The 17,016-nt window shown below is 43.2% G+C and overlaps 1 protein-coding gene across 1 annotated transcript in view; it reads right to left on the bottom strand.

Annotated features, from left to right (window-relative positions):
• The window catches only part of LOC127568304 (arf-GAP with GTPase, ANK repeat and PH domain-containing protein 1-like), a 540,943-nt gene that overhangs the window by 169,475 nt on the left and 354,452 nt on the right, over positions 1 to 17,016 (bottom strand). The window contains 1 exon segment of the mRNA XM_052011908.1: positions 13,617 to 13,721. Coding sequence (XP_051867868.1) covers positions 13,617 to 13,721 — 105 coding nt within the window.

The following is a 17,016-nucleotide window of genomic DNA, read 5'->3' as shown; positions in this document are numbered from 1 at the left end:
CAACTCTTAACAAGTCACTGGAGACTACTTGATGCAAGCCTCCACAAGTGTGGTCCTTGCAAACCTCTGCCCCTTAACAGCTTGAAAATAGTAATTGCAAACCTATTTGCATTTATTGGTGTTCATCATACCCAAAAACATAACTGTGAGAGCCTCTGGGCCATTGTTCTGCTTGGAGAGCATCAATAAACGAGGTGACCGGGCGCACAAATCCACCCTCTTTGCTCCTCCGCTGTCGCTTGTTTTTACATTTGACTCCTAATTATGTTTGCATCTATTGCCATCCACTTAATTAGCTGCATTAATGTGATTTCTTTTCACATAGTCAAGCAATTAAGAACTATGATTAAGTTTCATTCAATTAGCCTCAACAAACATGCTAATTGATGCCCCAGATGGAAATGAGGTGCGATGAGGGAAACCTGCTCACGATCCGCGGTTCTGTCACAAAACCACGGCTCTCTGAGCACTGACAGGGAGACAGTTGCTGCACCAACACAGATATCTCCAGAATAACCTCCTGCCACTTTACAGCAGTAAGGAATGTGTCTCTTGTTAATCAACACTGCCATTTTATGGAAAGTTTTTGAGAAGAAAGAATGCAGTGCATTATTAGCTTGAAAACAGAGCACTCCCACATAATTAATATGGGTTAAAGTAGGCAATGATAAACATAAAGAAGAGATGGGAAAAGCAAGTTTCAGACAAATGCAGATTAGCCAAGAGAATCCTTTCCAAAAACTCCACACATCCCATAAGGGAAAGTTTGATTTTAATCAAACTTGTGATTATAAAACATTTGAAGTATTAGAAGCAACTGGAAACAGTGACATGCCTTGATTTTACATCAACATACAAGGATGCTTACTTAGAGGTATCAACCATGCTAACGCAACCTCCTCTAAACTAGGAACTAAAGCTGCAGGCCAACACTGTTCATCAGTTACGGATCTGCAGCAGCAGACCAACACCAATCGCAATATGCTGCAAAGTCAACGAATACCAAGGGAGCAAAAAAACTAACTGCTGGAGGAACTCAGCGGGTCAAGCAGTATCTGTGGAGGCAAAGGGACGGTTGGTGTTTTGGGATTGAGATCCTGCATCAGGAGCTGATGCGGAATCCGATTCGAAATGTCGACCATCCCTTTGTCTCCATAAATGCTGCCCGACCTGCTGAGTTCCTCTAGCAGTTTGATTTTTGCTCTGGATTCCAACATCAGCAGTCTCTTGTGTCTCCAGAATACCAAGGGAGGCTGCTTCAGCTGCATCCTTTGAGTAAATCAGAAACTCGGAGCTTTGTTGTGCTTAAATACAGATGTAAGTCTTGTCTCAGCAGTCCAGTGTTAAGTGGAATAATAGATTTGTACATGCTTTTTTGAGTGTATAAGCACACAAACACCAAATAACACATTTGTTTATATATTGCAACAGAAATTTCGGAATGGGCATCATAATTAATTTAGAAAAGTTTGCAGGTTTTTCTTTTGGAAAGCTTCTCACAAAGGTAACCATCAATTTTGCTGATTTATAGATCAAGATACTTCACAGGTTCATATGATGCTTCACAAAGTTTTCACAGACTTTGTGGGAGTCAGAATTGTAAGCTTTTTCACGTTGCCCTTTACCTCTCAATCCCTGACACAGGGACCCTAAACTGAATTTACACAACACGCTGCCATCAGTACAAACTTTGGCATGCTATCTGATTATCCAGGAATCTAAGCGCTACTAACCCACAGTTTGAACAAAAGATTAACAAAGATTAGTCCATGACAATTTTATATATTGAACAGAATATCAAGCATGTTAGAGGGACATAGAAGGCCTTTCCCTTGGCACAGGAACTGTTGGTGCACATCAGTTTTGAAAGATATGTAATTTTATGATTACAGTCACTAAAATAGATTGAAAAGGTCTCCTACTGCAGACCCCAATACAACATTAGAGGTAACATTCCTGGTACAAAAGCAGATGGGCTTCAGTGGAAATATTTCCTGGTCTGAGCCTTTTACCCACCTGAGAAGGACCCAATGTTCACATCAAAGTAGATTTGAAGGCACTCCTGTTGTACTTATGAAAAACAGACAATCAAAATCAGAATCAGGTCTATTATCACTGACATATGTTGTGAAATTTGTTGTTTTGTGGCAGCAGTTAAGTGCAAGACATAAAAACATAAAAATTACTGTGTTACAAAAATATATAAATAGTGCAAAGAGGAATAACGAGGTAGTGTACATGGATCATTCAGAAATCTGATGATGGAGGATAAGAAGCTGTTTCTGAATCATTGAGTGTGGGTCTTCAGGCTCCTGTACCTCCTCCCCGATGGTAGTAACGTGAAGAGGGCATGTCCCGGGATGGTGAAGATCCTTAATGATGGATGGTGAAGATCCTTAATGATCCTTGAGGCACCGCCTCTTAAAAATGTTCTCAGTGGTGGAGAGGGTTGTGCCCGTGATGATGAAGCTGGCTGAGTCTACAATTCTCTGCAGCCTCCTTCAATCCAACAGCAAAATAAGTGACACAATAATGTTTCTCAGTGATACCGATGATGGTAAACACTGGCTCGGAGACACTGGGAAAACTGCCGAGCTTTTCTTCAGATTTACTGTTGGATCTTCCAGATCCACCTGAGTGTGCAGGCAGGTGCCGGAGTATCTCAGCAGGTGATGTTTGCACATATCCTTTGTGTGGACATGGTGGACCAAACAGCCTGTTCCTGTGCTGAAAGACTTTACGACTAGGATAATTTACAGTCCTGCGGCTTGAGTGCTTCATAACCCCAGTGCACAGAAAAAGTTATTTTCTTTTCCCTTCCTAAATGCTTTTCAGCAAAAAATGTTATTTTTCTCTACTGCAGATAGTGCTGTAATTAAGACGTTTTTACTGTGTTTAACCATCATGCCCATTCATCCCTCAACTGTCATCGCGTAAAACAATTAATTTGGTCATTATCAGGTTGTTGTCTATAGGACCTTGCTGTTCATAAGTTGGTCACTGCTTTTTCTACATTATATCAGTGACAATATTTCAAAAGTCTGCTCCAGGACATTCTGAATGATACTATCTTTTTCCTTAGACTATCCTTCAGGATTGAGGTTGACTTGTTTCCAATCCAGTGCCACGAGCTCTGAGGCAGATGACGATGCCAGTGTGGGACCAGCTGACTGTGCTGCAGGAGACTGTGTAGTTTGGGAGGTAGTGAACTTTATGCTGGGCTTGTGTGTTCACAGTTCTCCAGAATGCTCCATTTTCATATAGAATAGTCAGAGGTGAGAGATTCTGTGTTAGTGGGAACGTCACATCTTTTCAGAAACATCGTCAAAACAGAGAAACTGCAGATGCTGGAATCTGGAGCAACACACAGGATGCTGGAGGAACTCAGCAGGTTAGGCAGCATCTATGGAGGGAAATGGACAGTCGGTGTTTCGGGTTGATGAAGGTGTCTCGACCCAAACCGTCGACTGTCCATTTCCCTCCATAGATGCTACTGGACCCATTGAATTCCTCCAGCATCTTGTGTGTTGTTAAACATCCTCAAAAATTGCCTCTGCCCACCCTTGATTTCTTGCCCTAGTGGAGCTCAGACCAAGAGTCTGTCTCAGAGATCCAGTATTGGGCATGCTCTCCAGAGCCGAACAGTTGTAATCGGAGCTTTGATGCTGGAGATGTTTGGCTTGGGAGAAGACGCTGATGCTGCTTTGCTTATCCTGCCAGCATCATTGAAACCTTCAACATTGACTTTCTTGAGGCAGCAGTTTTGTGTTTGCTGTTGTTTTGGGCCCGGCTGATGAAGAACAAGAGAGTGGATCAGGCGGTGGTCAGTCCAACAGTTATTGGCATTTGCCAAGGCGTGGACATTGCAAACGTCCTTTCACTCTTGCTTAGACAATGACATACGCTAACAGGTACTAGTTCCTGGACCACAGTGTTGCCAAGGCCTGTACTAACGCTAAACTTTCCAGAATAAAAACAGAAAATGTTGGAAATACTCAGCAAGCCAGGCTGCATATGTGGGAAGAGAGAGTTAACGTTTCAGGTCGAAGATCCTTTGTCCCTCTTTTCCCAGTTCTGACGAAGGGTCTTCAACCTGAAACATTTAACTCTGTTTCTCTTCCCACAGATGCGGCCAGACCTGCTGAGTATTTCCAGCATCTGTTTTTATTTTAGATTTCCAGCATCTACAGTTCCTTTGATTTTCTGGCACTCTCTGAGTTTAAAAGAGAAGTGATCTCATTGAAACGTACAAAATTCTTAAGGGCCCTGGACTGGGTAGGTGTTAGAATTGATGTTTCCTCTAGCTGGGGCAACTTGCAGCTGAAAGCACGTGATCTCCCGTGTACTGCGGCCAAGTTTGTTGAGTCCTGGTACATCCCTTACTGCTCGATGAGGGGTTGATGTGTCCACACTCTGGAGAAACGCCATGACTGAATATTATATAAATACATCAGCAAAGTAACCGCCCTCTCATCCTTCCTCGGCTCTGGTGTCGTTACCATCCTCTTTGTCCTACTTTTGATAAAACAGAAATGGCCACATCCCTGCCAGGACCTGATTAGGCTGGTTTCAGTGACATTAGTCTTGGGTTAAATATTTTCCTAAAGACTGGGAAGAATGCTCCTGTTCAGTGTTTAGATGTTTCCTCTGCAGGGGACTCCCTTGGAGTCTACTCTGAAAGATGGACACCTCCGTCAGTGTAACTGCATCAAGTGTCAGGCTAGATTACAGGGTTCGAATCTCTGGAGATGGGCTTGAACTCGTAACTCACTTACACATAGGCCAGAGGATGCTATAAACCAAGCCAAGCTTGCACACTTTAATTCTTATTTAACAACGGTTCCATATCAGGAAACAAGCAAGGGGCGATAGAATCATACAGCATGGGAACTCACGCCAACCAACAAACACCCCTTTTATATTAACCCCATTTATTCTCCCCACATTCCTATCAACTCCCCCCACATTCTACCACCCACTGCACACTGGGGGCAATTTACAGCAGGCAATTAACCTGCCAACCGCACGTCTTTGGGATATGGGAGGAAACCAGAGCACCGGAGGAAACCCACACAGTCACAGGGAGAACATGCAAACTCCCACACAGACATTACCCGAAGTCATGATTGAACCTGGGTCACTGGAGCTGCGAGGGCAACGACTCTACTACCTGCACCACTGTGCCTGCACAAGACAGCTGTGGAAAACCTTCTGAGTCCTGTTTGCAGCTTTAGAAAATCCTGACAACTCATTCTAAAACCTGCCTATCTGGTCCAAAACCAAAACAGCTGGGAGTCCTATTCCTAAATGTATTTTCAAACAATGTATTTTCACCCATCATCTCAGTTTTGTGATTTCCCTAATGTAAGGGAAAATATTCATCAATAATATTTTTATCTCCCGCTCCAGCTTCCTTAATTGTCTGGTAACTGGAATTATGCTTAATATCTAATTGTGTGTAGACCTTGGGGTGTCATTAAACAATTAAACACTCAAATTAGGGAAAGCACTAATTGGGAGGCTAGAACAGTTGATTTGTTCACTCTCATATATGCAGCATATACAAAAGGCTGCTTAGCATTTCTGAGAATTACCTTGTTTTACCTTGAGATATTACCTTGGCTGTACAACACATTGGCCTGGATCTGCAAGGGAACACCAACAAAACTGGCAGAGTTCACCCCATATAACGAACAGCAACTTCAGCATTTGACATGAGATGGGAACCCAAGTCCTGAAGTTGCCGTCACCTGCTGGCGGTGGGCAAGCTGACAATGGTTCGGCATTGGAGCCGAAGAGTTCAGTTGGAGTGGTCCTCGTGATCAACCTATACCTATGTTGCAGACCACTGAGGTCTCCTGTACCTGTTAAGAGGGGCAGCAACCGATCCCTTTCCCTCGGTTTAAATAGAAGGGGGTCAGCTGCAAGACCCTCAGGTAAGTGTTTCTTTTAATGTACACTGACCTTTAGACAGGACTGCAGTTTAAAATTACTCAAATTTTTAGAAACCCTTAATGGATTATTCATTTACATTTTTTAAAAGATGTTTTAATGTGTTTGGAGACCTTCTAAACTGTTTTACAATATTTTAACTTAATGCTTTGTTAAGTGTTTTAACTGATTGCAACTGTTTTTGAAAGTTTTTGTGATTTAAAGCTCTCAGTTTCTGCTGAATCAAGGGCTGTGAGTTCTCAATGGGAAGGCTGCGAAAGGTAAGTTTGGAGTTTTGTTTTCAGAAGTTAAGAGCAAGCTCACTGTTGGCCACAACACCCGGCCATGATATCCTCCACAAAGGAAAGGTTTTAAAGGTCAATGGGAAACAAAAGAGGAATAATTCTAACTGGCTTGCTCTTCCAATGACCTGTACTGAATCGCCTCCTTTGCTCCCTTGATTATTTCTATTTCTCAATAAAATTTCAACTAAAAACCACTGGAATGTCTGTGGCAAATTGAAATGTCTGGAATTACAGAAAGGTAGGTTACATTTAAGATAAACCATTAAAGAGGTTATGACACTTGTTGAAAGATTAGGGCCTACTTTATTTCTGTGACGATGTCAAATGCAATTGATGGTGAGGATCCTGGATTTCTGCAGTGCATACCAGAATCTGCAAATGGAAATTGATGTGCTTGAGGCTGCAAGTATGATTCTGCATTAGAGGCATTTAGACAGACACTTAATAGGCAAGGCATAGAATGCAGTCTGAATGTGGGCAAATGCGACTAGTGTAGATTGGCAAAAAGGTTTGCCATGGACATGGTGGGCTGAAGGGCCTGTTTCTGCACCATACAACCCTGTGCACACTCATGAGCGTGTATGGAATGAAGGCATGAGTGCATCAGAGAGCAGACGGCGGCAACTGAAAATGGGAAAGGATGGAGCTTTTATCAGCCTGCCAGTGATCATGGGGACACATGTGCGTGTGACAATGGCTACAGCTGTAGACAGATGTGTGGCAGTGATTGCAGCTGTGTACAGGTGCTTACATGCCTATGGGGTGCCTTGGGAACAGAATGGGTGTCACTGGATGGTCCCCCTTGTTGGATTCAACTGTTTTAAGTAGTTTTTTTAAACATGTATGGTGTTTAACACACCTCAAGTGGCTGTACAAGGTATGGCCTCTTCTTAGCTTATTGGTTTGCCCATCGGGTGAATATGTGTTTTCTCATTGGTTGATTTTGCCACAGGTATCTAATAGGTTTTCTGATTGGACCACTGTTAGCTAAGGAGTACCTCTTATCTCAGGTATAAAAGGTGTCGTTTTTTGTTAATCACTCTCTTGCTCATTTGCCTCCATCTCTCCCTTGCTTATCTTGTTCTCGTCTCTCTCTCTCTCTTGCTTTTCTTTCTCTCTTGCTTTTCTTTCTCTCTTGCTTGTCTCTCTCTCTCTTACTTATCTTGCTCTCTTGCCTCCATCTCTCTCTTGCTCTCTTCCCCCCGGCCCTAGCTCATTTTTAGTTCCTTTATCCCAGCTCATCTCCTAGTAGTAAAGCTAGTGACATGTGCTCTTTGACTGTTTCTTTGTTTTCAACTTTTCCAATAAAACTTTGTGAAGCACAAAGGTGTTTTCAACTCGTTCCTGGACTCCTGAAAGAACCTGCGGATTCGACAATAACCGGATCCGACACCGTGTTACACACCCTGCTCTATTTTCCTTTCTGTTGATCTTCGCAGTGGAAGTGCCAGGAGGGATAGTCGATCAGCTGACACCCATTCTATGTTCAAAGTCACCTTGAATTTATCTCTGATTGGCTTGAACTGGAGTTCAGGATGAGTTAGTAAGCAGATGTGATGTGGCTGCTCTTGGTTGAAGTGGATGTGGTGTGTGTGTGACTGGAGGTGCAACTCTTTGTATTACAAGGTATTGGGCAACCAATAATTAGAGAAAGATACGAGTCAGCTGTGAAGGTGTTCAAACTCCACTCTGCAGACTTGATAACATGACACTGGGAATCCTGCAGCACTGGAGCTGCTGCTCTACAATGGAGGGGCAGGTGGGGCAAAACTTCTGAATTCACCTGCCCTCTCAAGTGGATGGAAAAAATCCCAGGATTCTATTTTGGAGGAGGTCAGAGGTGGGGGGGGGGGTTCCCAATCCTGACCAATATTTAAACCTCAGAGCCTGAAAAAGTTAATTACTTCACTATTTTGGGGATGTTGTTAGGTAAAACATGCCCATAAGATTTCCCCATTAGAGAAGCGATTATGCTTCAGAAAGTGCCTCATGGTAGTGTAGCGGTTAGCATAACGCTATTACAGCGCCAGCGACCTGGGTTCAATTCCGGCTGCTGTCTGTAAGGAGTTTGTGCGTTCTCCCCGTGCCTGTGTGGGTTTCCTCCGGGTGCTCCAGTTTCCTCCCACATTCCAAAGACGTACAGGTTAGGAAGTTGTGGGCATGCTATGTTGGTGCCGGAAGCATGGTGACACTTGCGGGCTGCCCCCAGAACACTCTACACAAAAGATGCATTTCACTGTATGTTTCGATGTACATGTGACTAATAAAGATATCTTATCGCTTGTAAGGCTCTTGGCCATGAAAGGACCCTCATCTACAGGAGTCGTTCAAAGCAATTGTTTCTCAGCCTAATCCAGTTTACAAGCAAGCAGCACTCTTCTTGGTTTGAACAGGGTTCCCTTTCAACAGGAGTTGTTCAAAGTCTTGTTATTAGTTTGTTATAAGAAGCAAGAAGTTAATTCCAGGTAAGGCACGGTGTGTAGTTGCTCGATCAAGAAGAAAAACAAATGGGCCGTCAGCCGCTTCAGAGCAGCAGCGTACGGAAACGTGCATGGAGGTGTTTCAAGTCTGGCGTTTCCTTCCACAAGCTCGGTTAGCTTCCTGTAGACCGAGAAAACTGCAAAGTAACTCTCACTGGTGGAACATGAAGGCTCTAAATCAGGAGAGATTAGATAGGCTGGGTCTGCTTTGCCTGGAGCAAAGGAGGCAGAGAGGTGACATGATATATAAAATTATGAGGGGTATAGATAGGATAGATAGCCAGAGTCTGTTTCCTGTAATAGGGGTGTCAAAAACGAGAGGGCTCAGGTTCAAGGTGAGTGGAAGGTTTAAAGGGGATCTGATGAGTAAATTTTTTCACACAAAGAGTGGTTGGTATCTGGAATGAGCTGCCAGAGGAGGTGCTGGAGGCAGGAACAGTAACAACAAGCACCTGGACAGGTACTTGAATGAGTTGGGCATAGAGGGATATGGAATTAATGCAGGCAATGGGATCAGACAGGCATGATGGTTGGTATAGATGCGGTAGGCCAAAGGGCCTGTTTCTCTGCTGTACAACTCTATGATGACACAATAAGAGGTATAAAAATACGGCCATGAATTATTGTAGCCAGAAGGCAAGGAACATCGATAGAAAAGGGGCTGCAAAAATGTAAAGACTGCTAGTAAAACAACAGCTGTTTCGGATAGTGAATGGGACCAATTTGCATCCACCTCTGGTGCCCTTCCCCCCCGCCTCACCCAAACTTTTTTTTGTTATTGTCAAGGCAAACAGTTGAATAGATGCAAAACAAGCTACCATGCTGCCAAAAATGTCCAGGATCTCATTGCTTCTGGAGTTCAAAGGCACAACACACAGAGCTCGCAGCCAATGTGAAGCAGCACTAATTTTAAAGGCATAAAATGCTATAAACAGGCCTGGGGGGGCAGACAGTTTTGAAGCTGGTTGCACCTAAATAAGACATGGTTCATTTAATTCGCAGCTTAGCCTAATGTAACAATCAGCTGTGTCTTGCCCAATTTACAGCAGCTACAGAAGCTCAAAAGCAGAGCCTCCAGATTAGTTTTTGATAGACTATATTTCACATTTGACGTGTACATAATCGAAAGAGCAAAACATCCAAGACAAATAAAAATCTGAGCAAAACACAAAATTTCACAGCGTGCTCTGTTTTAGTCACAGGTGCTTCTCCGAGCTGTGTCCCTTGAACACACTACCAGCTGATCCCAACCATCACCAGAAAGAAGCATCATCACAAACTCTGCAAGCACCACCAGCCTAAATTTGGGATTAGGCTGCAAAATTTGAAACAAAAACTATGCTGAAAATCACGCCCTTTCTAAAGGATCAGGTCAAATTATAATTGCTCAACTTTTCTAAGTCTCCCTCTTTGTTCTGGCAGGGATAGCACGATCTCCTTATGGACTTCTGACTAAAAGCAACAACACCATTCCTTGCCGTAACACACCAGAACACTGACCGTCCCAGCTGGACTGAAGAGCACAAAGGCTTCAAGACTAGACATTGCCTCCGTGTTAGGAATTTTAATTCTACATAAAGCCACTTGTTTTCTTTTGAGAGAAAGTTTAAATTCCAGAAATAAAGAGGCATGCAAAAATACAAAGTAGCTACTAGTTTCTATTCATATTTGGAAATTTTCAAAATGATGACACATGCTTCTTACCAGAAACAAAAATAAAGTCTGCATATTCCGGGCATGGAGGTAAAGCCACAGTGAGCATCTTAGTCTGTTTCTGGTCGTCATAAACACCAGCAGTGCAGAAGGACACAGGCAATGCTTTAAATCGTTTACACGAGGAATTCATTGTACATTTTTAAATTTAGAAATTGCTCCAGATGGAGACATCACTTTGACAATCGCCCCCCAGGTTTACTTTAATCATGCTTCATTTCCGTAAAACAAAAATTTAAACATTAGAGAGAGCCGCCAGTAGCATAAATAGCTGCTAAAGAATTAGCTCATTGGTGTCACTGGTTATTGCAATTTTTAAATATAATGATTAAAAGTGCAATGAGAGCACAACAGGGAAAATACTAAACTTCACCAAAAAGAGTCTTTTCTGCAGATCTTATATAAAATCCAACCATCAGTCTAGGCACATGTAGTGCCATGTGCGTACATGCAACCTCTCACATATACACCCAGATGCACCATCTTTCATATTGCTTCAAGTCATGAATTGTGGTTTAACGTATTAATTCAAACAACGCTTTAACTCCTGACTGTTTCATGAATACATGGAATGGTTTTAATGCTCATCATGAGTCCCACCTGATGTAATACTCAGTCATACAGACAAATTGGTTCCAGATTTGAGCACAAAGTGGAATGAGATAAGGGAGAGCTTGAGCTTGGCTTGCTCATTCCAAGTACAAAAGCCTCAAATTCAATTATCAGTTTGCTTGAAGGGCTTCATCTCCACACCCTTGGCCAGAAGAATATCCATTGTTTGAAGTTCTTTCTATCATATGTCCAAATCTTTCCCCTTTAGCCTTTGCTTCTTTGGTCAAGCTTCCTAAAAAACCTTAGTGAAGACTGCAACCATCCTGTTTAATGTCCTGTAAACTTCCATGAGATCCCTTCTCTAATGCATTTCTTCAGAGGAGAGGACCTTGCCTAGTTCCTTGAATCTTTTTTAATGCTGTGAATCAGCTGGAATATGCTAAATTAATTGACAGGGGTGGGGCAATATGATGGATAAAACTATTTAGATTTCTAACTGATATCAAGGGACATCTCAGCTGGGAAATGCAAGCATGTAGAACGAACAAATAGCTAAAGCAAAACTGTAGCGGATTTAGTGATATATCCCATATGAGGTGCACTGACAGTAACATACCCAGGAATCAAAGATAACTGACTAGATATTTGCCTGTTCAAGAGTAAACATCAATCCCAAGCTTTCAAAATGTGCTGAAGACATATTTGGTAGATTGCCAAGCCATACAATGGTGCAATATGCAAGGTCTGACTGCTGGTATATGCTATTTATCTAGCCTTCCAGCAGTGGACTTGGAAATGGGGACAAAAACTACTGGTGGAGTTCTTTCCCCTGGCCCTAATCCAGTGACCTCTGCTGAAAAACAAAAATTAATGAGGTTTAAAAAGGGACCACTTCCTATTGCTTGTTCTGGTTCACTCTCCCATTTCCACCAATCCCTACTCTCCTCAGCTTCTTCCCCTGCACATCACCTGTCTTTTACTTCTTCCTTCCACAACAAGCCTCCATTGTCTGTGGATGACAAACCACACTTTGCCTGCAACATATTGATGGTATGGCTTTGCACAATTTCTCTTTAGTGGGGGCCCTTTTGGGAAGTGGGTTGGTTTAAAACTGAGATGAGGAACATTTGCTTTGGTCAACTCTTGTAGAAGAGAGATTTTCCATTCATATGGTGTCTTCCTGCCCTCGGGAGATCTCCAAGAGTTTTACATGCAATTGAGCTGCTTTTGGAAGCATAATTACTTGTACTTATTTGTACATCCTTCAATTTTGTGTGCTGCATTTGCTCCTCTTCATTAGTTACTGAAAGGCAGATTGGCCGACCCCTTTGTGGAACACCTCTGTTCAGTCCAGAAGCATCCTCTGCAGGTTACGGAAGGGTTCCAATCCTGTGAACTGTTTGTAACCCGAACAGTCTGCAAGTCGGACGTGTGGTCACGAACCGAGTTCCCAAACAGCAGAAGATGCCTGCAACCCTGCAGCAGCCGGCAAATCCATCCCGCCAGTCTCTCAAATGCTCGCTCGTATGAATGGGCTGTACATAAGTCAGGCGTTTGTAAGCCAGGGAGGACCTGTACCTATCAGGCACATGTCACTTTAATTCTCCATCTCACTCCCACTCTGACCTCTCTGTCCTTGGCCTCTCTTCCAACGAAGCTCAACAAAGGCTTGAGGAACAGCTCCTCTTCTTCCAACTAAGCACACTGCATGCCCCCAGAGTCAACAATTTTAGGTCATCAGCACCTCCAGCATTTTTAATTCACACTTCCAGCATTCACTCCACATTCCTTGGTTGATTTCAAACTATTATTCTACATTTTCACCACCTCCAGACAGACCTTTTGCTCCTATCTACCACCATGTACTATCGCCCCTTTATCATTTCATCTCTCCTGCTTTCCACCCTGTCACAGATTTTCTTTCTGCTCCTTTCTCCCTTCATTGTATCTAATAATCTTTTAATCTCTAACAGTTCCCAGATCTGTTGAAAGGACATCAAACTGAAACAGTAACTCTGGATTTTCTGGAAAAGGAGACTGATTTTTTAAATTCAGTTCAGGGTTGTTTTGATTTGAGATTTTCATTTGTTGTTTGGCCAAATCAGGTATTTTCAACTATTAAAAATGCAAAACATGCATCAATTTTCAGTTCTCTCTTCTGTACCTAATTAAATCAAAATTGGTAATAACAACAACCAGAAGCTAATTCAGGTTTTGTCTCAATTATTTTTTTGACAAAATTTCCTTTCATCCAACAGCAAAAATCCTTCCCATTTCTGCCTGCTCTTTTAATCCTGGGGGTTTATTCCCCACTGACCGACAGTACATCCCATAAACAAATAGGAATGAACAGCGTCCTATAGAGTATTCTTAAGGCAAAATGAATGGAAATGTAATCTATCACCCAAATCCTAGGGAATTCATGCAAGTGTTCTTGGGCCATGACCCAACCATCTTCCCCTGACCCTCCCTCCAACATAAATGGAGATAGTCACTGATGACCTCACTATCGAGTTTAATTCACAATTGTTCAGATAATGGAACAGGCCACACTATCAGGCAGCAACATCTGGACATGAGCTGCAAAGTGGAAATACCTATGCCTGTAAAGAACCAGATGAGGTTATGTACTTACATGCAAACTAGGATGATACGTCAAGATACCATTATCACACAGCGTTACATACTTCTTCTTCCACTCTTTGTTTAGCGATTTCCCACTTCTCTTAAGTAGCATTCCCTAAAACAAAGGAAAGAGTAGATTTAAGAAAGTGATTGCATGCGTTTCCCAGGATTGTCCATTTCAACACAAAACAATCTCATCTTCCTCAGTATTACGGCTCTACAATGCATGATACTCTGCAATCAAAAACTTTTTTTTGAACTCTGGAAGTTGAAAGCCTGAATACACCCATTGGACATCATCTGCCCTAGAAATAGCAATGGCATCCAGAATGGCCTGAGCCATTCTCAATGGCTGAACCACTGCACCCCCACTCGATCAACCACTGCTTGTTTCAAATTTATCAGTACATGTTTTCCGACAGCACGGGGAACCCCTACCACACTGCACCAGAGACCCGGGTTCAATCCTGACCTCGGGTGCAGTCTGGGTGGAATTTGCACGTTCTGTGACTACACGGGCTTCCTCCGGGCGCGCTGGTTTCCTCCCACATCACTAAGACATGTGGCTTGGTAGGTTAATTGGCCGCTGTAAATTGCCCCAAGTGTGTGGGTGGGTGGTAGAATCTGGGAGGTGTTGATGAGAATACGAATTGGGATTAACGTAGGATTTGTGTAAATGGGTGGTTGATGTTCAGTGTGGACTTGGTGGGCTGCGGGGCCTGTTTCCATGCTGTATCGTTCTATGACTCTAAAACTTAAATATAAAATGACTTAAGCTCTGGCTCCACAATATATAGGAATATAAAGTACCAGTTACTCTATTTATAGGTTTCCTGGTTTTAACTCTTTGTTTCTTGTATTACGACATAACTTTAAATATTCTAAAATTTATCATATTTAAGACCATGAGGGATTGATTATTCGGTATATTAAAGGACTGGAAACATGAATGCAAATATCAAATGACACTTTCTCATTATAAAATGTGGCAGCAGATACAGACTTTCAAACATTCTCAGCATGTATCCCTAGGATTTCTTTCTGAATAATTTGTAAAGTTATTATTAGTCTATGGAATTTCCTGCTCCTCCATGTAATCTGTTAGTACAAAAGATCTTGGCCCCTTATTTGGTGGAGCCAACACAGTATATTGTGTGCAGAAGGCAAACCCACATTCCTCAACATTCTATTTCGAGAGTGATCCTGTCCAATCGCTGTCCTTCCATAGAATTCTCTATATTTTCCTCAAATCCACACAGGGTGTATGGCTGAATTCCAATGGCCTTTCACCTTTGGGCCCAGAATTCACATCCAGCCCAGCCATTCTGCCCAGGGGTCCTGCAGAGCACATGTAATAACAGTCTCATCCAGATGATAGGTCATCAGCCTGAAACATTAACTTTGCAGCCAAAGATGCAGCCTCACTTCTAACATTTTTGCAAGGTTCTGGTCCACAGTGGAGTCACAGCGTCATAGACAGACACACCCAGCACAGAAACACTCCCTTCAGCCCACCGAGTCCACACTGACCGTCAACCACCCATTAACACTTATTCTAACTGATCTCATTTAGTTCACCCCACATTCCCGTCAACTCCCCCCAGATTCTACCACTCACCTACACACTGGGGATAATATACAGTGACCAATTAATCGACTGACCCACACATCTTTGGGATGTAGGAGGAAACCAGAGCACCCAGAGGAAACCCACACGGTCACAGTGAAAAGGTGCAAACTCCACACAGACAGCACTGGTCACCAGGATCGAACCCGGGTCTCCAGTGCCATGGGGTAGTGGTCCTACCAGCTGTGTCACTGTAATACCCCCAATGGAGTATTCTGTTCCACAGCATTTAAATCCCTTACCTTAATTAACAACAAAATCCACATATACGCCTGTTAACAGAGCACTTTTCTCTCGTTTTTAAAATGTTGACTGTCACCGCAGGAAGTTCCACACACATCACCCTTGTACTTTATCCGTGACGTTCAAAGGTGGAGACTGGTGGGGACAGTGTTAGAAGAATCAGACCTAAAAGAAGGGCATAGAAGGCTGGGATCCAGGATGCACCAAGCGGTCCTCCTGACAGGATGTAGGTTAGATCTGAGGTGCACAAACTAATCCACTGCCAATATAGTGCTTCAAAACCATCACAGATAAGATATCTTTATCAATCACATGTACATGGAAACACAGTGAAATACATCTTTTGCATAGAGTGTTCTGGGGGCAGCCCGCAAGTGTCGCCATGCTTCCTGCGCCAAAATAGCATGCCTACAACTTCCTAACCCGTATGTCTTTGGAATGTGGGAGGAAACCGGAGCACCCAGAGGAAACCCACACAGACACAGGGAGAATGTACAAACTCCTTAAAAACAATGGCCGGAATCAAACCTGGGTCGCTGGCGCTGTAATAGTGTTACGCTAACTGCTGCACTTCCGAGCTATTGAGAAGCACAGGCTATGCTTTAACAAAGGAGACTATGGCTCCCACCATGCACCTGGAGCAGCACTGGAGGAGTGTGACCTGCCTGTCAACACTCCAATATGACCGATGAGTTATTCCAGATCCTAATTGAAGAAAAGCTAAGTTTATGTCGATGTCGGACCTTACATCACCTCACAGTGACCAAAGTGGTTTACAGTCAAAACATCCTCATTTATTTACTGTTATCACATGGTGTGCCTTGCTGTTCAAGTACCACAGTGCTGGAAAAAAAGACTGAATGAGTTGCAAATTTCTCTTTTCAGAATCTCGGGGCCATAGAGAGATACAGTACATCTGGGAAACAGGCCCTTCAACTCACAGAACCTGTGCCCAGCATCAAGCACCCATTTTTACACGAATCCAAGGCAAAACCCATTTTACTTTCCTCACATTCCCATCGACTCCCAGATTCTACCACTCATCCACACACAAGGGGCAATTTATCATAGCCAACCAACCTACCAACCTGCACAGTTTTGGGATGTGGGAGGAAACTGGAGCACCCAGCTGAAACCCGTGCAATCACAGGGAGAACATGCATACTCCACACAAACAGTGCCAGAGGTCAGGACTGAACCCAGGCCACTGGAGCTGAGAGGCAGCGGCCCTACCAGCTGCGCCACTGTGCCACTCATTGCAAAACTTTCCAAAGCACTTTACAGTCAGACCAGCCTAAGCTTTTGCATCTTTTTTCAACCAGAAGTGTTGAGTGTACGGGCTTCTTCTCGAGGTCCTGCTAGCACAGAAACTAGCCTTAACCAGTTCACTCCATATGATGTGAAGAAATGGCAGGAGCACAGGATACAGGAAAGACTGTGGGACCAAACAACACCCCAGCTACTGTACTAAAAATTGTGCTCTGGAACTAGCAGAGCTTTTACGTAAACTATTCATGAATTGGAAACATTTTTTTAGATA

The sequence above is a fragment of the Pristis pectinata genome, chromosome 1 (genome assembly GCF_009764475.1).
Source record: "Pristis pectinata isolate sPriPec2 chromosome 1, sPriPec2.1.pri, whole genome shotgun sequence".
NCBI lineage: Eukaryota > Metazoa > Chordata > Chondrichthyes > Rhinopristiformes > Pristidae > Pristis > Pristis pectinata.
The sequence above is the reverse complement of the archived record's forward strand: the minus strand, read 5'-3'. Positions and strand labels throughout refer to the sequence as shown.